At 35.4% G+C, this 19,566-nt stretch overlaps 3 protein-coding genes and 1 pseudogene across 4 annotated transcripts in view; all 4 read left to right on the top strand.

The window, feature by feature from the left end:
* Positions 1-1,731, top strand: part of LOC140959317 (protein PHR1-LIKE 1-like) — a 4,877-nt gene extending 3,146 nt beyond the window's left edge. Inside the window, exons 4-7 of the mRNA XM_073417197.1 lie at positions 535-574; positions 902-956; positions 1,119-1,188; positions 1,292-1,731. Of these exons, the coding sequence (XP_073273298.1) occupies positions 535-574; positions 902-956; positions 1,119-1,188; positions 1,292-1,510 (384 nt within the window). The 3' untranslated portion in view covers positions 1,511-1,731. The remainder of the gene's footprint in view (positions 1-534; positions 575-901; positions 957-1,118; positions 1,189-1,291) is intronic.
* A 4,049-nt stretch (positions 1,732-5,780) lies between these two features.
* Positions 5,781-8,849, top strand: LOC140983548 (UBP1-associated protein 2C-like). Its single transcript, XM_073450639.1, has 6 exons — positions 5,781-6,207; positions 7,185-7,305; positions 7,468-7,611; positions 7,753-7,949; positions 8,034-8,109; positions 8,293-8,849. Exons 1-6 carry the CDS (start codon positions 6,053-6,055, stop codon positions 8,599-8,601), a joined length of 1,002 nt encoding a protein of 333 aa, XP_073306740.1. The 5' UTR covers positions 5,781-6,052; the 3' UTR covers positions 8,602-8,849.
* A 175-nt stretch (positions 8,850-9,024) lies between these two features.
* On the top strand, positions 9,025-12,715 carry LOC140983574 (transcription termination factor MTEF18, mitochondrial-like; annotated as a pseudogene).
* An 874-nt stretch (positions 12,716-13,589) lies between these two features.
* Positions 13,590-15,467, top strand: LOC140983556 (uncharacterized). Of its 2 annotated transcripts, none has more exons than XM_073450658.1 (2): positions 13,590-14,051; positions 14,785-15,467. In XM_073450658.1, the coding sequence occupies exon 2, from the start codon at positions 14,877-14,879 to the stop codon at positions 15,279-15,281; it is 405 nt and encodes a 134-aa protein (XP_073306759.1). In that variant the 5' UTR covers positions 13,590-14,051; positions 14,785-14,876; the 3' UTR covers positions 15,282-15,467. The 2 variants fall into 2 exon arrangements, with proteins under 2 accessions (XP_073306759.1, XP_073306751.1); XM_073450650.1 differs by having other exon boundaries at positions 13,592-14,354.
* Positions 15,468-19,566: the final 4,099 nt, after the last annotated feature.

The raw sequence follows: 19,566 nt of genomic DNA, 5'->3' as shown, positions 1-19,566 counted from the left end.
TTCTTCCAAGTGCTGCTCTCGAAATATTTTTCTTATTCAAGAAAAATTTGGCTTAGATTATTGAGTCGAATTTTTCTTCGTGTTCTATCTCTACGTAAAAATTCTTCTAAATTTCTAGTGCAATTTAGAAGAGGAACAAATATTCCAGTCGTGGACCGGATTAGGAGATCAAAGAATGTTCGTAAGGATTTACAACAAGAGCTACGTTCGCTTATACCGGCGTAGTTGGAGCCAAGTGAAAATTGTTCACCAAAGGTAAAAATTTTCTTACTCCCTATGAATGTTTATTCTTAAAACCATACAAACGCCCAAATCAAATATATTTTGATTGTCAAAATAAAATAAAAATTTTAAACTTCCGCTGCGTTTGGGCGTGTAGAAAACCGAGATCCAACACTTTTCTGTTTTCTAACTCTGGTATCAAGAGCCATTCAAGGCTACCGCCTCTGTTTCAATGGACACTACACCCCAGAACCATAATTCCAATATCGTTCTCATCATATGTTTTGGTTTTTTTCTTCATTTTCTTTGCAGAAATATCGTAACGCAAAGTTTATACCAGAATCTGTGGAAGGTATGCTTTAATCAGCTTCATTGTTTGTAAAGAAAATAATACTACTCAATTAAAGGCAACTATAATCTCTTCAGAAAAAAACATGCCTTGTTTTCATATTTTCGCGTCTTTTTTGCCTTGATAGCCCCAAGAACTATCAGAATGTTTCTAACATTTGTAGATCTTCGCTAAATTATAACCATTGGAAATACCTACTGGCTACTAGTACATTGTCAGAAAACAAAACAAGAAAAAAAGAGCCAGTGATACCTGAAAATCTCAATGAAAGTAAACGAAGGGTCCAGAATGAATCTGAATTCTGATGAAATTCTTTTGCTGATCCTGCAGAAAAATCTGAGAAAAAGATTAGTACCAATAATGCAGCACATATCGACATCAAAACGTAAGATTGTCATGTTGTTTGCTAACTAAAGAACAATATCAAATTGTATCTTCGATTTTGGCTCCAAACTATCCATTTTCTTTAGGATTCATGATGGTACTGAACAAGTAAACACGCAGTCCTGTTTTTGCCTCTCAATATGTGTCCAAAATTGTTTTACAGAGGAATGCAACTGAAGGAGGCGTTGCAACTTCAATTAGATGTACAAAAGCGTCTTCATGAGCAGCTAGAGGTATCTCTAACACTTCTCAAACATTCAATCTCTCTTTGCCACTGTTTCGTTATTGGACAAAAATCTAAGCGGCCCCTTTTCTTTTCTCCTTTTTCTGGAGTAGTCTCAAGGAGTCTTACAGATGAGGATTGAAGAACAAGCCAAACAATTGAAAATGATGCTTGATCAGCAACAAAAAACAACACCAAGTTTCACGGAGTCGACTGATCCAAACAACAACGAATGTCCTAGTTTTAACATCTCGGCTAATATGCTCGAAAATCCACAGATCGTCGATTTAGACAGTTGTGATGATAAAATTTTCCCATCCAAGATAAGCTAGATACGAATCCAAAAAAAAAAAAAAGCATAGGAATTTGTTTATAAAACATAAACAGATGCATTGGGTAAATTAAAGTCCAAACTTTGTGTCCTACAATTTGTTTTTACGAAATTCCAGAGTTAGTACTGTCATGCCGTATAAGTACTTGTACTGCTACCTGTCTTCTTGTATGTACACAAGCTATAGAATACACAAGTATCTTACTTGGCAAATCCCAAAGAATAGCGACTTTTTTTTTTATATATTCTTGCAATTCATTCAATTCTTGTTTGGAGATTCATCCGTCGTCGTGAAATGTGGGATTTGACCATCAAATTGCAAGATCAGGAAAGGCTTGGTTTGAACAAGAGTAACTGATCGAATTCATCTTCAGACCACGTTCATTAAACTACTGAATACGTTGAAAAAGCATACTTCCAACTCTTCAAAACCAATGAAGTTACTATATCTTACCGTGCATTAAAATACATAAATTAGTATTTCATTGATAAACTACGTATACAAAAACTAAACTAAATCCCTCAATAAACTACCAAAGTTTTAGTGGCATACGATTAATTGAAAACAAGCACTAACTTTAATAATATTAGTATTATAACTTTAATATGGCTCTTCTTCATTTTTTTTGGTTCATTAACTAGAGTCGGTTAGAGGCGTTCAAACTTCGGCCTAAAAAAAAAATTTGTAAATCCAAATCGAAGAAACCGAAGACCGAATTAAAAATTGAATTTTTAAATTTTGATATATATATATTACAACTAAAGTTTATATGTTGCGGTTTTCGATTATAAATGTCAAAACTAAGCCAACCGTAGAAACCGAAATTTAATTAGAATAATAATATAATTTATTTATTTTATTTAGATTATATATTTATGAGATGATATTCAGTAAATTAAGAATATTTGTGTTGTTTGTTATTTATTTAATTTATTTAGATTTTATAATAAAAGGCTTTACTAGAAAATTAGCTTAAAAAATAATATATAATTTTAAAATATATTTTAATTATTAATTAAATAATTATTAAAATCAAATAAATCCAATAATTTTGACAGGAAATTGGACCGAACTAAAGAAAACGGTTCTGATATAGAATTATATAATTCTAAAATCGAAATCAATTATGTAAAATTGAACCTACCGATGAACAACCCCAACATTATCTTTCTTGCTCCATTGTCGATTGGGCTAAAGCGCAACTCATGAAATGAGCTACTGTTGTAACTACACACGTTCAATTGATCATCTAAATCTAAAATAAATAAAAATATATTGAGTCAATCAATTCAACATGTGTTTTATTAAAATATAGCCGCTCCACATACTCGATCGCTTCGGGTTACTCGAGTTTGTCAGATCTTACCTGTTAGGCTACAAAATATTAACAATCTTGATTTTGATGATAACAAAACTTGTTATTATATTTCTAACATATTTTATTAAGTGTGCAGTTGATAGTTGTCAATTTTGAAGTGAAAAGTAGCTAAAATATAGTTTCACCACAACTTAGTTTATGATAAGTTGAAGTATTTTGATCATATCTCATAACTCGATGATGCAAATGACCAACCACCAAAACTACCGATTAGAAAACTCAATTTTTCACAAGTCATATTTTACAACATCTCGGTTGGATCAAACATCATCTAGGAGAAATATTAGTCGCAAGATCAAGCTGACAGAAACAGAAACAACAATGAGCTCAGTTTGATCAGTTCTGGTATTGTGATCATATCTCTTTGCTCGGTTATTCAAATACAACGATTCAATATGCGTTATGAAGCTAAGAAAATGATCTACAAATCATATTCATAAATAAAAATATGAATTGGAACAGAGCAAGCTGATAAACCACAATAAATTTGATGGTTCTTGACTGAATGAAGAACAAGTTCCAGATTACCAACAGTTACATCTGTCGAGCATATATATTTCATACGAACTTGGAATTGAGTGATTCTTATTCCTTTGCTCTAGGAAAAAGAGAAATCCATTCCTGAAAAATAAGAGAAAGGGCTACAACTTTCATGTTTATCACTTTGCCCAGAAATCAATGAATCAATAGTTATAATCAAAAGAACAGAACAACTGGACTTGGTTCAGCTCAATGTCAGAATCCGTACACAACATTTCCAAACAATCATATTCTTGTATCTAACGTCTATATCATAATTGAAGCCAATAAATATAACATATTGAAGATCAAATACAAGCTTAGAAATGAGATTCAAAGCATGTTCAACCTACGTGAAGAAATTAGCTATAATGCGAGCAAACCCAAGTATGATGATATATTTGAGATATACAAATACTGTAAAAGATTAAATCCTCACACAATCACTCACATATATACATGAGAGTTGAGCTTCAAAGTTTTAGTTAAGTGATAGTGTTCACACAAAGACATTAAAGATGGTATTTGTAGTCTTGATATAAGAGACATTAAAAATTATGCGGATTGTGATATTGCGGCCTACAATCGAGTGTGTTAAGGGTTTTAATTATTCAATAGATGAGTCTTAAGTTGAAATGAGTTTGTACAAAGAGTTGTATAAATCAAAATTTTCTAGTAGATCCTTCTTAGGTTAAAGAAGGGGTGACATAGGAGTTGTTAATTTCCGAACATCTATAAACAAATTCATGTCTATTTATTAATCGCGTTTACTTACTATTGTTGTTGTTTTTAAGATGCATTGTTGAAGTATTTTATATTTTATTCAAATACCAAAATATTGTATTCAAAATGTAGTTCAACCAAAACATGTTTACTCAATCAACTTGCATATCTTTTAAATATTTTTCAAAATCCTTAATCGATTTTTACGTTAGATTAATTTGAAAGTCGTCCGCTTGGTTTAAAAACCAAATTCGGTTTAATTTCTTGGTGTTCAATATTTCAAAAATCGAATTATTGTAACTCAATGTTTGTCCTCCAATCGATCCTATCATTACATGTGTAGGCAATGCTTATACAAATAGGATCAAATTAATGTATACACGAGTAAGATCGAATTTTCGGTTACTCAAACTAATCAGAAAGCAATGCTTAAAAATGAGAACTAGAGTTATCCAAAACAGGGGAACACGATTTTTTCAGGTTTTTTTTTTAAAAATAATTTAATTTTAAAATTTTTTTAAAAAAATAATGTAAAAAAAAAAAACATTTTCAAAACTACTGCAATCCGCGCTTACGGAGCGCGGACGCTGCTCACGTCCACATAAACGACGGAATATTTTAGCGACGGAATATATATAAAAACCGTCGCTAATTAGCGACGGTTTCTTAAACCGTCGTTAAAATTGAATCAGCGTCGGTTTATAAACCGTCGCTGTAATGGAATCAGCGACGATTCAAAAACCGTCGCTAATTCGAAATACCTACCTCTTCACACGCTTCGCATAATTGTATCAACAGCGTGCACATGTACGCCACGGATAATCTTGAACTTTCAACGGCTTGCAACTTTGCAGCGTGCAATATACGCTGCGAAAAACCATTTTTGTCGTAGTGAAGACAGAGAGAAAAACAAACAATAAATTCATCAAATCTGGGATATCTCAATTGAATGTTGTTCATTTTCCTCAACATCATTCTGTGGTCGAATGTTATGTACAAGATGCTGCGGACCAACATTAAGCAAATTTGTAAAACTGTATATGTTCGACCAAGACGGAGTCTTAAAATCCTGCTGACCAAACAAACCAAAGTCAGCCATCCCTTAATCGCTGAAAAACTAGGTTGAATAGTAGAGGTTCCTGAAAAAACTTATTTTTTGATGAACTTATTGTCTGTTTTTTTCTCTATATTCACTACAACAAAAATGGCTTTTCGCAGCGTGCAAATTCTCTTTCCGCAGCGTATATTGCACGCTGCAAAGTTGCAAGCCGTTGAAAGTTCAAGATTATCCGCAGCGTACATTTGCACGCTGTTGATACAATTATGCGTGGTGTGTGAAGAGGTAGGTATTTCGGCATTTAGCGATGGTTCAAAAACCGTCGCTACAACGACGGTTTATAAACCGTCGCTAAAATTAGCGACGGTTATTCCGTCGCTTACGTGGACCATTGTCCGCGCTTGGAGCAGCGTCCGCGCTCTGTAAACGCAGATTGCACTAGTTTTGAAAATGTTTTTTTTTTTACATTATTTTTGAATTTTTTTTTTAAAATTAATTTATTTTTAAAAAAAACCCCGATTTTTTATATTTCGCTCTTTTCCTCNAAATTTTTTTTTAAAATTAAATTATTTTTAAAAAAAACCCCAATTTTTTCTATTTCGCCTTTTTCCTTTCTCGTGGACAAGCTTGGGAATGCGATTTTAGCCACCATAATACGAATATTGAGTGAACTCTGCATTTGATCCTTCCTGGCCGGGAAAGGGTTTTCGGTTTCAGACTTATCGCGAGCTCGAAGCTACCCGCTGTGCGCACGCACAGATTCATATTCTCGTTGCAACACTCCTTGCCTGGCCTGCGACTGAGCGGCGCGTGAAGTGAAGAAGCAGACAGTTTTTGTAGAAAAAAATAGGGGTAGGATCCAAAAATGGAAGAGATGAAGAAGAGGAAGCTTGAGGAAATCGGAAATGGGCAGGTGTTGCCAAACTTAAATGAAACAGCCACGTTTTCAACCGTTGAAGAATTACGTGCGCTCCTCGACCCGCTCGCTAAGCCGCAGCTTGTCGATCTCCTCTCGAAAGCGTAATACCCGCCCTAACTCTATTTCAGCGCCTTATACTTTTTTCGTATTTTCTCTATCTTGGCTTTCAATATTTTGTTTGTATTTATGAAATAAAATATGGTTTGCTGGAACCGTTGTTGTTCCTTACAGGCGTTTGCATTGACGTAGTTATGCTTTTTGCTAGGAAATTTATCGTAACAGTTGGGTGTTTGGAGGATTAGATAACTGTTATATATGAAGTTTAATTTTGTTTGCTTTTATAAATATATGTCAAATAGGCATCCTCTACACTATTTTCAAATACCGTTTTTGTAGGATGAAGCTGTTGACGTGGTAAATTAGGGCTTATGTTCCTATTTTTTTCCTTTTATTACCTTGCCCGGAGGGTTACTGGTGACTAAAAGTTTATAGGTAGTGAATCTATTAGTATTTTATGATAATTATTTTTACTGCAAGTTTTTTTCATTCCCAAATTTTGTTGTATTTGCCACCACCTGAGAAATGAATCTACTGTATCTTCAAGTGTTTGGGGTAAAGTCTCTATTGAACTAGAGATTCTCTCTGAAATAATTCTATATTGATATGAGGGACGTGGTTTCATGTAGATGAGGAATTTAAAATATGTAGGATTGGATTGAAGGAAACATTTATAAATGTTAGTTCTCAAGCTTGGGTTGTGGGATCAATTACTAAGATGTTAGTGCATTCTGGGCTTTGAACTAAAATGGTGCATGAATTTTCTTATTTTTTTCTATTTAGCTCTTTATTTGTAAAGAAATTACTCATCTTACATGGCTATCTCCTTGGTGCTGCCTTAATCTTTTATCTTCTTCAGTCTATTCACAAGAATGTTTTGTTAGAAGAGGGCTATGCAGTATGGATGCTTGTTTGCATCTTAATGTTTTATGCTTGGGGACCATTATCATCTTCCTCCTCGTGATGTGCTGTGTGAATTGACATTGTGTGTGGGTGCTTGTTTGCATGTTCTGGCGTGAAGTGGGTCACAATATCCTTCTATTGCTGAAGAAATTAAAAGTGTTGCAAGTGCTGATCCTGCCCTTCGAAAGCTTTTTGTTCGTGGTTTAGCATGGAATACTTCTTCAGAAACTTTGTGTGCTGTGAGTGATTTGGTGCCTGTGGACTGTATTTTATGTTTTCTTGTTAACTGCATTCTGAGATACTATCTCTTGGTCACTGGAAGAACTAACCACACATGATATCATGCTTTGTGTAAGAGTAACCTAAACCTTACAACTTATTGACATGGATGACTTGTCCAGGCATTTCAAGAGCATGGTGAGATCGAAGAGGGTGCTGTAATCCATGACAAAGCAACTGGAAAGTCTCGTGGTTATGGTTTCATCACCTACAAAGATATGGAATCAGCTCAGAGAGCACTGAGAGCACCTGGAAAGATGATTGACGTGAGCATAACGATTCTTTTGACGCAAATGAAACAACAAATACTGTGTGCTGAATGTGTTTTTAAAATATTCAAAGCTCCCTGCTCCCCCACCACACATACACAGCTGTCTTCTCGTCTCATTTTATCCTGTCTACCTTAGGGTCGTATGGCTGCTTGTAACCTTGCAAGTGAGGGGTTGAACAACAGCAGTTCTACTCTTGATCAAGCCCAAAGGAAGCTTTATGTTGGAGGTTTGTCACCTGAAACATCTAGTGAAATGTTGCTTTCCTATTTCGGAAGACATGGTGAGATAGAGGAGGGTTCTGTTGCATATGACAAGGACTCAAACAAATCTCGGTAAAAAGGCATCTGGTATTTTCTTTTTCATGTAAACAGTTTTTGTGTTGGTAGATCTCATTAATTTACTTGTTTTACATGAAGCGGCTTTGGCTTTGTTACTTACAAGACTGTGGAGGCGGCGAAGAAAGCTTTAGATGACCCCCAGAAGATACTCGGAGTGAGTAAAGTGTTTAGAAATATGGAAGTTGATGAACTGAACTTGCGTCATAGATTTCATGAGTTTTACGAATAAATTTGCAATGAAAAATTGAGCTTTTAAATTCGAAAATTAAATCGGATGTTCTGGTTAGATGGAAAGAGTTTAGTTTTATGTTAATTCTTTTCCTTGCAATTGTTGCAGGGAAGAAATATCACGGTGAAGCTTGCTGATAATTACAAAGGCAAAGTGACTCCAGCTGGTGTGGTTCCGGTTCCAGTACATATGACTGCTGGCTATCAGCAGAAAGCATATTCTGAGACTGGAGCCTCTATTGGTTATTCTTATTCCCTACATATGGCATCATTTGGTTCCTACACGAGTCCCTCTGCAGCTGCAGCACCCTATTCAGCCCAGCCACAGTATTCTTATCCACAATTTTCTGTTAGGAAAGATGCCTCACCATCGCCTACGGCATATGGGGGGTACCCTTATTACATGCCAAAGCAATAGCAGCTCGATCTCCATGAAAGCATGGCACTTCATGACACCTCTTATTATCACTTCAAATGTGTTTGCCTTCTCATATTTAAAACTTGCGGATTTTCTCCATTATGATCTGCATGTTTATGCCGTTGGTATTATGATGAGGAAGGTAGTGATTGTGAGCGTTTTACTAGTGAGAGCTTATGTTTTTGTGTTCGTGAATTGGAAAACCATTCGAATTTTAGTTCATGGCAGTAGAGGTGGGCATTTGAATTCAGGTTTCATTTAAAAAAATAATCAGGTTCGGGTTAAAACCCTAACCTGACTAGTTAAAATTGGGTCGGCTGTCCGAAAAACCCCATCGGGTACTCAAAACCCGTTTTAAAAAAATTAGGGGATTGAGTTCCTTAATTCTAATTTGCGCTACAAATTGGCGAGCTCAGAAGAACTATGTGGAGAAGGCTCGCTGCAGCTCCAAACTCTCGCCCCAATCCTTTCCCCTCCCAAATCCGCCTGATTCGCTGTTGGATCTTCTGCAGGCCTGGAGAATCCTTGCCGTTTATTCCCTGTCTTCTCTCGTCATTTCAGCACCGATTCTAGGGATGCGAATGCAACAAAAAGTGTGGAGGATGTAATGACAATTGCCACTGGTCAAGAGCGTGAGGAGCTCCAAGTCTCTTCAAAGGACAAGATATTCTTGAAATAAATTACTCGTCCGGTCCATTCGAAACATAGGAAGAACCTGTTGTGATTGAGTCTTATAACAAAACAGTTGTGGGATGCTTTGGAGCAGGAGAGGATGAATATGATGTTTGGTTCTGGCTAGAGAAGGGCAAACCACACGAATGCCCAGTATGCTCGGTGTTAGAAGGGGTTGGCCAGTTGGACCACCTGATGGACATGGAGACGAGTTAGTAGATGAAGATGATCATCATGAACTTTTAGTTGGCAATTTTACTGGAACTCTCCGAAAAACCCGAACCATCAAGTACCCGACTAGTCTTGTAGCCAAAAAATGGGGTTGGGTTCGGGTATTAAAACGTAACCCAAAAAATGGGAACCCAACCCAAACTACAAAAACCCGAACCTGAACCCGTTCCAAAAAACCCGAACCTGAACTCGATTAAGTACCAGATTAGTCTGGTAGCCAAAAAATGGGGTTGGGTTCGGGTATTGAAAATGTTACCCAAAAAATGGGGTACCCATTCGAACTACAAAAACCCGGAAATTCGATCAGTGCCCACCCCACGGCAGTATCATATGTCAACAACTGAATTTATATGTTGCAGTCTTGCACATGCGAAGCACGCTCATACTATCTTGTCGTTTCTTGTTGGATCGAACCAAATAAATTTATATTAGTAAGAAATAGACCCAAGTACCTTTTTAAAGATTTGTCCAACACAAAAAAGCGCTGATTCTGGAGCTACAGAGAATGGAGGATCACGAAGACAACAATTACCAAGAATATGAGCTGGTTTGTTCGCAGATCTTGAACTAAATCCAGTCATTGTTGATGTTGAGGGAGGTTAGAAATCGGACACTGAACATGCCGCATCTGATTCAATCACTTAGCCATTCACAACAGCTCTCTTCGTTTGAGGTTCTTCTTTGCTTTCCGTTGTGAATGTTCTTCCACGGTGCATTTGATATTTTGTGCTTCTTTGACTGGGTTGACCGCTTTAAAGAATTTGAATGGCTTGCAAATTCCATGTTTACTCCACAGTGATTGTATCTTTGAAAATCTCTAAAGTTACAAGTACGATGAGTTAAAATCTTGTTTCAACATGTTTACTTGCGCATGTTTGATAGAATACAAATAATTCATATTTTACACATTTTAATAATCTCATTTGTCAATTCAAATGTTAAAGTATGTTTGTTGATTATTTCTTCGGGTATTTTGACGTTGCTTATGTTGGATTCATATTCTAATGCGTTGGGTTTACCACTTCATACAAATGTTGTCTTTCACCTTGCCATCACCCATCTCTTCTTTGATTTCGAAGCACAAGCTGTTTTGTTGGAATACTTGCATTCCACCAGGGGTTTGAAGTTTATGGATGCTGAGACCATGAATAAAAATTCTTCAGAGTTTTTGATAGGTTGTTGAAGAGGATATATATTGACAATGCTGATGTGAGCCGGTCATTGTCGCGGTTCTTGAGGTACCATCCCATTAATGAGTTTGAACCACCCATAGCTTCTTCCTCGCAATTTAATGTTCTTGAATGATGATCGATTGTTGGAGAACTATTATGTCTTGTATAATTATGGCATTGCTCGGAACAAGATAGGAAAGATTTACAAGGAAGCAACATAAATTTTTGGGTATGATTATGGGGTTTTGCAATCAAAGCTTCAATCTTTTCAGGGTTTGGGGTTAAAACAGTCTCTTGTGGTTAAGATTATTGCTTCCAGCCCTTATCTTTTGAGAGGAAATATGAATGAGAAATTCGTTGAAATTCTGCCGGAGTTAAAGAATGCAGGAATTCATATTGACTGGTTTGAAGAGCATATCTCCGAAGAGAACTCCTACAAATGGAAATGTATGCTTGAGCTTGTGTGCTTACCAAGTGAGTTGGGCTTGAGTGAGCATGAATTATGGAAACCGATTGTTCAGCATGTTGNGGCTTGAGTGAGTATGAATTATGGAAACTTATTGTTCAGCATCCTGACATTGTACTTAAGCGCTCTGGACTTTTTACCTTTTGCCAATTTGGGTTCTTGTTGAAATTTGGAACCTTGAAGAGTGAAGTACAAAACACCTTTCTTCAGTTTCCGCAGATATCAGTATATCAATAATTTGCATCAGGGCTACACATTTCTCATTGAAATTGACATGCCTGTTCGAGCTATTTGTAATATCTTCGTTCATACCAATCCTGCTTGGCTCTTGTGAACTCAAAAAAGTTAAAAGATTAATGGGTGCCTTGAACTGCGGGAAGAGCAGGCTTGGTCAAATGATTAAGTAAGATCCTAATGTGCTGAAGAAATGGATCCTTGGAAGGAGAATTGATCGGCTACCAGATCCAAGCAGGGTTCTAAAGGAGAGGGAAATCAAAACTGATTTTTTGTCGAGTCTAGGCTTTGTTGAGAAGTCAGAGAAAATGGAAAAAGCTATTAAAGAGTATCGAGGCAAAGGAGTGGAACTTCAAGAGAGATTTGATTGTTTAGTGAACACTGGTTTGAGTCGCGAGGAAGTCATAACGATGGTCAAATTATCTCCTCAAATTCTCAACCAGTCCAAAGATATACTTGAAACAAAGATAAATTCTTTTGCAAAAGAATTGGGCTACCCAGTGACTGATTTGCTCACTCATCCTCCCCTTGTGTCTAATACAATCGAGAGGGTGAAGCTTAGACTTTTGACTTATAAATGGCTCAAAGACGAAAGAGCAGTGTATCCAAAGTTATCCTTAAGCACTCTCATGTCATGCTTAGAGGACATATTTGTAAGGATTTATGTCAATTCTCATCCTAGGGGTTGGGATTTTGGGTGAAAATGAAGGAAAAAATATATTCTAAATGAAAAAGTTTCCTCCCTTTTTTACTTGGTCTCAGATGCTTATCAACTGAGCTGCCGTACAAATGTGAACACTTGACATGAAAGAGCTTTTAAGCAAATGTAGAGTTCAAAAATAACCAAGTGATTGTCTAGGTAGAGTTGCAAATTTGAATTATCGATCTAAGACTCTGGACACTCTAGATAATCCCACAAAACAATAAAAAATCATAGTCTTTTGTGATGGAATGCACCCTTTTCTGGCATGGAGGAGTTGCTGAAATTCAGTTTCGCGACTTTTTCACTTGAGCAAGCTCGCCACTTTTTCACTTGAGCAAGCTAAAGCGAAAAATGTAGTCTCTCATGATGGGAAAGCTCTACAGCAAAGATGATTTTGTTCCTTGATGATCTTCATTTTAAAGTACAATTAACAGGTTCAGTTGATGTCTCATTATCATAAGAAATGTCAGTAATGTAGGTGGTCCTCATGGTTACCAGTACATGGCCTTTGATATATATTGTTATGGTGAATGTATTCATAGCTTACTACCCCCACAAACATTTTACCTTCGGGACAGTAAATGAATTTCCCTTGAGATTGTTTATGTAGAGGTTGATTTTTTTGCCTGAATATCCTGCCAGATTGACCAAGGCTGATGCTGAATCCTCAGAAAAAACGGCGGTAAAGCTGCTAAGGAGATATGTCCCTGTGTTCCATAGGGGAGTGGAGCTTTCCTTGTTTAACGAGATCGAGGAATATGAAATATGGCGTTTTCCCTTGTTCGTTACGCGATCACTCAAGTTTTATTTGCAGACAGAAATGATAACTCTCGTTGCTATCTCTACATTTTCTCGGTTAGTTGCGAACTAATCATATAGAAGCTATACTCTGATGCTCTGAACAAAGATAGAAAGACAATGTGTAGAACTCAATACTGAAAGTATCATTACCATATTTTTCCAGTTCCTTTTCTTTCTCGATAGCCATATTAATATTTTGTCAATATTTTTTTCTGAACCAGAAGAAAGTCTCTTTTGTTCTTCGAGACCAATTCCATCAAATTCCATGTTAGAAATTCACATTTTTCAATGACTTACTAATAAAATTTCAAGTTTTCTTTTTGTTTTTATTCTTGCTGTTTTGTTCAACTCACGTTTTATGCTTTCAAGTCATTGCTCGAAGTTATAGCTGATATATATCTGATCATATTCAAGCAATCTTGATTGGGCTTTCTGAATGGAATTTGGGTCCCTTCTCGTAATCACTTGGAAGTCCATTAAATCGCCAGGTGGCCCTGAGTCCTAACGCGTGTTGCGAAAGTCGACTGCTCAATCAATTCATCAACACTTTACTCCAGCTGCTGAACGTGTGGTCCCCATGCCAGAAGGATACTAGCTGACACCCCAACAATACAATTCAACGGGTCTTTGTCATTTGGTCCTTGGAACATTAATTCAATTTACGATCAAAAAACAATTGATGGTTGCCTGTAAACACTGTTTTTGGGTTGTCTAAATTCAATCACCAAAGCAAAGAGTGCTGGCTTGCTCAGAATGAGTCTCATCTAATAAATACTAATGATCTCGCCTATAGTTTTATGTACAAGAATTGACGGCTCTCGCAAAATTTGTGGTATATGAGTGACACACAAAAGATTGCATTTCCATATCAGGGGTTAACTTTTGATCTCTTTCCGATGAAATGAAAATTATGCCATGCGGTCAAGAGACCTGGTTCTTGCTTGTTTCGAGGTGTTCTCATTTTATTTTTTCAAAAATAATAATATTTAAGGGCATTTTTATTCCGTTACCCTGACTGCTCGTTTCGGCCTAAAAAAAAATTAATAAACAACTTTCATCATTTTTCCCTTTAAAATGCACGTGATTTTCACTCATTTCCTTTAATTTTCTCCATCTTGCCGTCTTTGCTTGCGCCTCTCAGCTCATTGGCTTAGTTTTTCAACCTTTCAAGGTTCAAATCGGAAAAAAGATGGAACCTTTTTGCATCTGAATTCATCTGCTAAATTCTCTTTTCCCCACCCTTGTTTTTCTGGTCTGGCCCTTCATTTTATCTTGGTTCAGATAAATATTTCTTTATTTCTCTCTCGGTGTGTCAAGATTTCATCTTTTTGTATCGAAACTGTTCATGCAATAGAAAATACATCTGGTAATTGGGTTTTGATTAGTTTCGTGGCTGGTTTAACCATATTCGTAAAATGATTGCTTTTAACGAGGATGAAAAAAGCTGCTGCATCTTCTAAATCAGCTTCATTTGGTATGCTCGTCTATTCTTTTGAATTGTTATTTTTATTATCCTTTTGAGCTTCTTAAGTGATAATTTGATTATAGATTTATTGTGAGATCATGATAAACTTATTTCTTGGTGCTGTTTATTTATCCTTTGTTAGATATATCAAGTATTTATGTGTAATTGAGATTTGCTTGGTTTCCATTCGTAATTTATGACTTATGATACTGAGTTTTTGCTGGTTTTGATGTATTAAACAAGTAGTAGGCCTGTTTAATAAGAAGATGTATTTAGATAAGCTTCAGATTTACTTGGTTCTGACTTGTGTTGATATTCAGGATAAATTAAATTATGTATGTGTTTCACTTTCTGTCTTTTGGTCGCATGGTTAGAGTTTACAGCCTTACAGGTCGGATTATTGCATACTCTTTTTGATTGTTCCTATTGGATTTTGTAGCTCGATCAAGATAAACTCTTGGGATTTGTAAAGCAGTGGTGGTGTTCTTTTCCAGAGTTTTGTTCTTCTATTCTGATTCCTGATCGGGAAAAATGGGTAGAGGGAGAGGAAAAGGAAAGAAACAATCTGTATTTGCTACCACTGATGATAATAAAAGTGGTGAGGATGAGAAATTAGCTATGAGAAGAAGAGGAAGGCAGCAAATACAGGTAAACGATAGTGTTCAGGAAGAAGATGAATTCGGGAAGATAGAAGAAGATGCAAAACGTTTGGTATTCAATAAACTTGCCAAGCATCAAGATGCCACAGAGAATGGCAAGAAGAGAAAAAGGCCATCACAGGTCAAGGACATTATGGAGCCATTTAAAGAGGAAAATTGCAATGGAACCGAGACTAATGGTACTGACTCGATCAAGTCTGTTGGGTACAGACCCATTGGAAGCAGAAGGAAAAATAAGCCGAGGCGGGCCGCTGAAGTTGGGGTTGAGTGCTTATGAAGATTCCACGAATCTCCGTTCTTGTGTTCTTTTGGAGTATATCTTTGACAAAGCTTGTCAACTTGAGTCTTTTACATTAGTAAAGAAGATTGATTATCACAAGTTTCCTATGTTTATGCCATTGAATAACCGAGCAAGTTTCTTCATTTTTAGTTCACCTGCTACATGTGTTGCAAGCATGGCATATATATATACACAACTTTTTTACCTTTATTTTCCAAGTTTTATTCTCTCTTTCAGATTATCACAGCTACATGCAATTGTATTACACTGAAATTGAAGTGCATGAGTGTGAGGATGCTGTGTCACATGTCTGAGATACAAGAAGGTGGACTTCTTCTCCGGAGCGGTTCGTCATTCATTCGAACACTGAAACAGGCTTTGATTTTGTTCTGTTTTTGGCTTGGGCTTCGTGGAAACTGGAACCAGCAAGTGAAACGATTTTTAAAATTAACGAATTATCTTGGAGTATTGAACATCATGAAATTTTAGCGGTCCTTATTGCCTATTTTGTTGGCATACCTCAAATAACCAATTTAGCAATCGAACTCATTTAATTATACTAGTAAGTATAAGTAAGACGTGCGTTGCACAAGTGATACGACGAAATTTATAAGGAGTTCATGGAAATTATATATTTATGTAGATTTATTTGAGAAAGCAAAAAATTCATTATCCATTGAATCTTGAATACGGATAAACATGGTGTCCATTCTAAATTCTCAATATTAAAAACTTTATTAATTCTTCCCCCGCTTAATTTTCACTTTTTGGGTCTTGTCTATGTTGTTTTGTTTGAGTTTTTTAGTTCTTCTATTAAAATCAGCAATCTTTTCATCATTTTGAATCTGTATGCTCTCTTTCTTGGAAGATGACAATTGACAGTCTTTGATTCTCTTTCCGTGGTTTTCTCGTTTTCTTTGCACTTGTTCTTCTGTTTTCATCTGTTTGTATTTCTTTGATACTCCAAGTCTTTCGTTTCTTATTATATGTAACATTTCTCTTTAGTTGCATGAGACACACTTGTTTAATTTGAAAAAAAAAACTTGTGATCTTTTTTGTTTAGGTGATAAAGTATGTTTCTTTGTTCTGGAGTACTTGGTTGTTGTAATATAAAACATGTAATTATTAGAAATACTATAAGATAAATATAAAAAAATGGAATGAATATTTAAATCACCTTAATGTGTCGATGTAATTCTCAACATAACAACCAATAAATGCCACTGCAACTTCTTCGAATAATGTGACTTTGACCGTTCCATTTTGTTTTTGAATAATTATTGTTGTTCGGTACTTGGAAAATCAGTTGTGATAATGTATATGTCACGTCCCGAGCTCGGGCTCGCACTTGCGTGACTGCACAATGAGCCCATATAGCGACTACTTCGTATTCGTCCTCGCTTTACGAAAATGATTAACCCAAGTTGCTATAGAAGTTCATTGTAAGTCATTATAAATATTTGATTTGATTTTTAAGATGTGTGACAAAAGTATCACAATCACCCCTCCTTCAGAACGCGACGTCCTCGTCGCGCCCTGACTACTCGATCCACCAGCGCCGATAATCTAGAGGTGGCTCCTACAGGTTCAAGAGGTGACTCCCGTCATGTAGCACTTTGCCCCGCAGGTTCAAGAGGTGGCTCCCATGCACGTAGTACTTTGCCTCGCATAGCACTTATTTCCCGGTGTTCCATGCCGGTGACCGGCTCCGGGCTCGCGTCTGCGTGACTGCACAATGGGCTCCTATAGCAACTACTTCGTATTCGTCCTCGCTTTACGAAAATGATTAACTCAAGTTGCTATAGAAGTTCATTGTAAGCCATTATAAACTCATTTTAAATCTTTGATTTTTAAGATATGGGACAATGGTATCACAGTATATACAATAATTAAATGTTTTTCATTAAAAATATATAGCTTAACACAGTTGAGGACCTGGTAACGACTTTTACATTAATCTTTACACAATTTGTGTAATTAAATCCACCGATAGTTTTGGTAACACCTTTGTAATAGTTACCTCTGTAAGAAATATGACACATGAAGTATCGTGTAGGAATTGGCGACGTCCATTGCCTACATAATTTGACGAAACTTGTGTACGCAACCTCAACTTTAGAAAATTGAGATGCGTACACGTTTCTTCTTTTAACATTCAGACTCCCGATTTTCTCGTTGATGGTATGATATGCCTATAAATAGAGACGATTGAGGTTCCTAAGCACACACACTTCATAAGAAATATACACGATCTACAGAGAGCGTGAAGTGCTTAGAAGACTTCAACCGAAAGGAAATCAGAAAACTTACAAATTTCTCGATGGCCGGAGGTAACGCTCGATCAGCTTCCGCATATTATTATCATGTTTATATATACGTGAAAACATGATTTTGAGAAAAAAATCTGACATTTGGTATCAGATCAACATATCTCTGCCTTGAATGTACACGTTCTTCAATTTTTCTGGAATTCTTATATGAATTTTGATAGTTTGGCTTAAGAAACTTGAAGCTAGAAGTTCGAATATATATATAATAATAATAATAAAAACGAAGGTTTTTGAAAATTTTAAATATGAACACCGCCAGAGGTTGAAGACGATACTGTAAGTTTTCGATATAATGAAATAGGCAAAGCATCAGCCTTCATATTTGAAGCTTTACATGAAGTCATTTACAATTTGAAATTGACATTTCAACAAACAAATAAATGTGATATATATATGTGTATTGTTGGTTAGCAATTCAATTTGATAAGAGGCCACGTGAAATCATTTTAAATATGAAAATGACATTTCAACTTCCAAATTGATAGCAATAGTAAATTGATTTGAAATTATATTTTGGAATTTCAAATTAAAGTTAATCTCTACTACCCAACGGGGCATGCTCTCCAATTCGCATGATGAGTATCAATTCAAGTACCACCAAATCCGCATTTTCCCTATATGTTTAGAAATTATTTTTGTATGTTATATATAATGTCAAATATTATGAATAAGTGTTTGATGTATACATGCAAATTTAATATTATGTTTGCATTTATTTTAAAGTTTTAATGCAAATTGTATTGAAAAATAATTGGAACATCAATATTCACATTATGTTCATATTAAATTATAGTAAGTAGTTTATAATTTGAAATGAACATATTAAGTAAGATGTGAATATAAAATTATAAAATTAAATATTTCAGATGTTCACAAATGAACAAATAATCTTCACTTTATCACTACTCTGATAAAAGAGAAAAACTGATGAGGTGCCCACATTTTCACGTAAATGTAATCCTCACTTTATCACTACTCTGATTGAAGAGAAAAACTAATGGGGAACATATTTGTTCATATTAAGTAAAAATATGAATATAAAGTTATTTAATTAAAAATTTTGGCTTATAAAGATTCACATAAATGTGGATAATTAAAGTTAATAATAATTATAAGGTGACATGAGAAAATATGATCTGGGGGAGTTCTTCATAGATCGGTTTAAACTGCCTTGACTAGCCACTGGTCTCCCTGAGGAATGTTGCTCTGACTAGGAGTTAAGTATTTAAAGGGCCTTAGCACTACCTATCTTTCCTGGGAGCACCTTTGGAAAATATTGATTATGTTACTAAATAATTGTTATATGATGTATTAAAGTAAAGCCAAAATTTTGTTCAATTTTGTCCGGTGAACCGTATAATTTTAAATAATTGAGCAATAGCCACAGTATCCTTAATTATGCATTAAGTGAATTTGGATCTCATAATGGACATCAATTGTAATTAATTATATAAACATAATAAAATTTACCCCACATGGATTTTTATTAAATTTATATAACTAATTAGGTTAAAATATCAAATTATATTTTTCTTAATTTACTCACAGGAGTTAAGGAAAATACATTTTGATAGTTTTATCATAAAGTTACAGAAAAATCTTATTGAATTAAAATTTTAGCCTACAGACAAATTTTATGTCACTAGAATTTTAAAAACATGAATTACATTGGTAAAACATGATATTGTCTCAAAATTTTAAGCATATGATATTTTGTGCAGTTATGCAACATGCAAATTTTTCTGATATGAAATGTGACATTCCCGAACTAAAGGGCGACAACTATAAAATATGGAAAGAAAGAATTCTTCTTCAATTAGGGTGGATGGATATTGATTATGCTATAAGGAAAGACGAACCATCTGCTATTACTGAAAACAGCATTCCGGATGATGTTGATCTTTATGAAAAATGGGAGCGATCTAATCGACTCTGCGTAATGTTCATAAAGA

This window comes from Primulina huaijiensis, chromosome 1, assembly GCF_012295235.1.
Source record: "Primulina huaijiensis isolate GDHJ02 chromosome 1, ASM1229523v2, whole genome shotgun sequence".
NCBI classification, from domain to species: Eukaryota; Viridiplantae; Streptophyta; class Magnoliopsida; order Lamiales; family Gesneriaceae; genus Primulina; species Primulina huaijiensis.
The sequence above is the reverse complement of the archived record's forward strand: the minus strand, read 5'-3'. Positions and strand labels throughout refer to the sequence as shown.

Excerpts from the sequence above, each read along its gene's own strand:
- LOC140983548 (XM_073450639.1), top strand. The coding sequence starts at position 6,053 with ATGGAAGAGATGAAGAAGAGGAAGCTTGAGGAAATCGGAAATGGGCAG. Across the intron at positions 7,306-7,467 it reads CTTCAGAAACTTTGTGTGCT|GCATTTCAAGAGCATGGTGA; the intron begins GTGAGTGATTTG and ends TGACTTGTCCAG. Across the intron at positions 7,612-7,752 it reads CACCTGGAAAGATGATTGAC|GGTCGTATGGCTGCTTGTAA; the intron begins GTGAGCATAACG and ends TGTCTACCTTAG.
- LOC140983556 (XM_073450658.1), top strand. The coding sequence starts at position 14,877 with ATGGGTAGAGGGAGAGGAAAAGGAAAGAAACAATCTGTATTTGCTACC.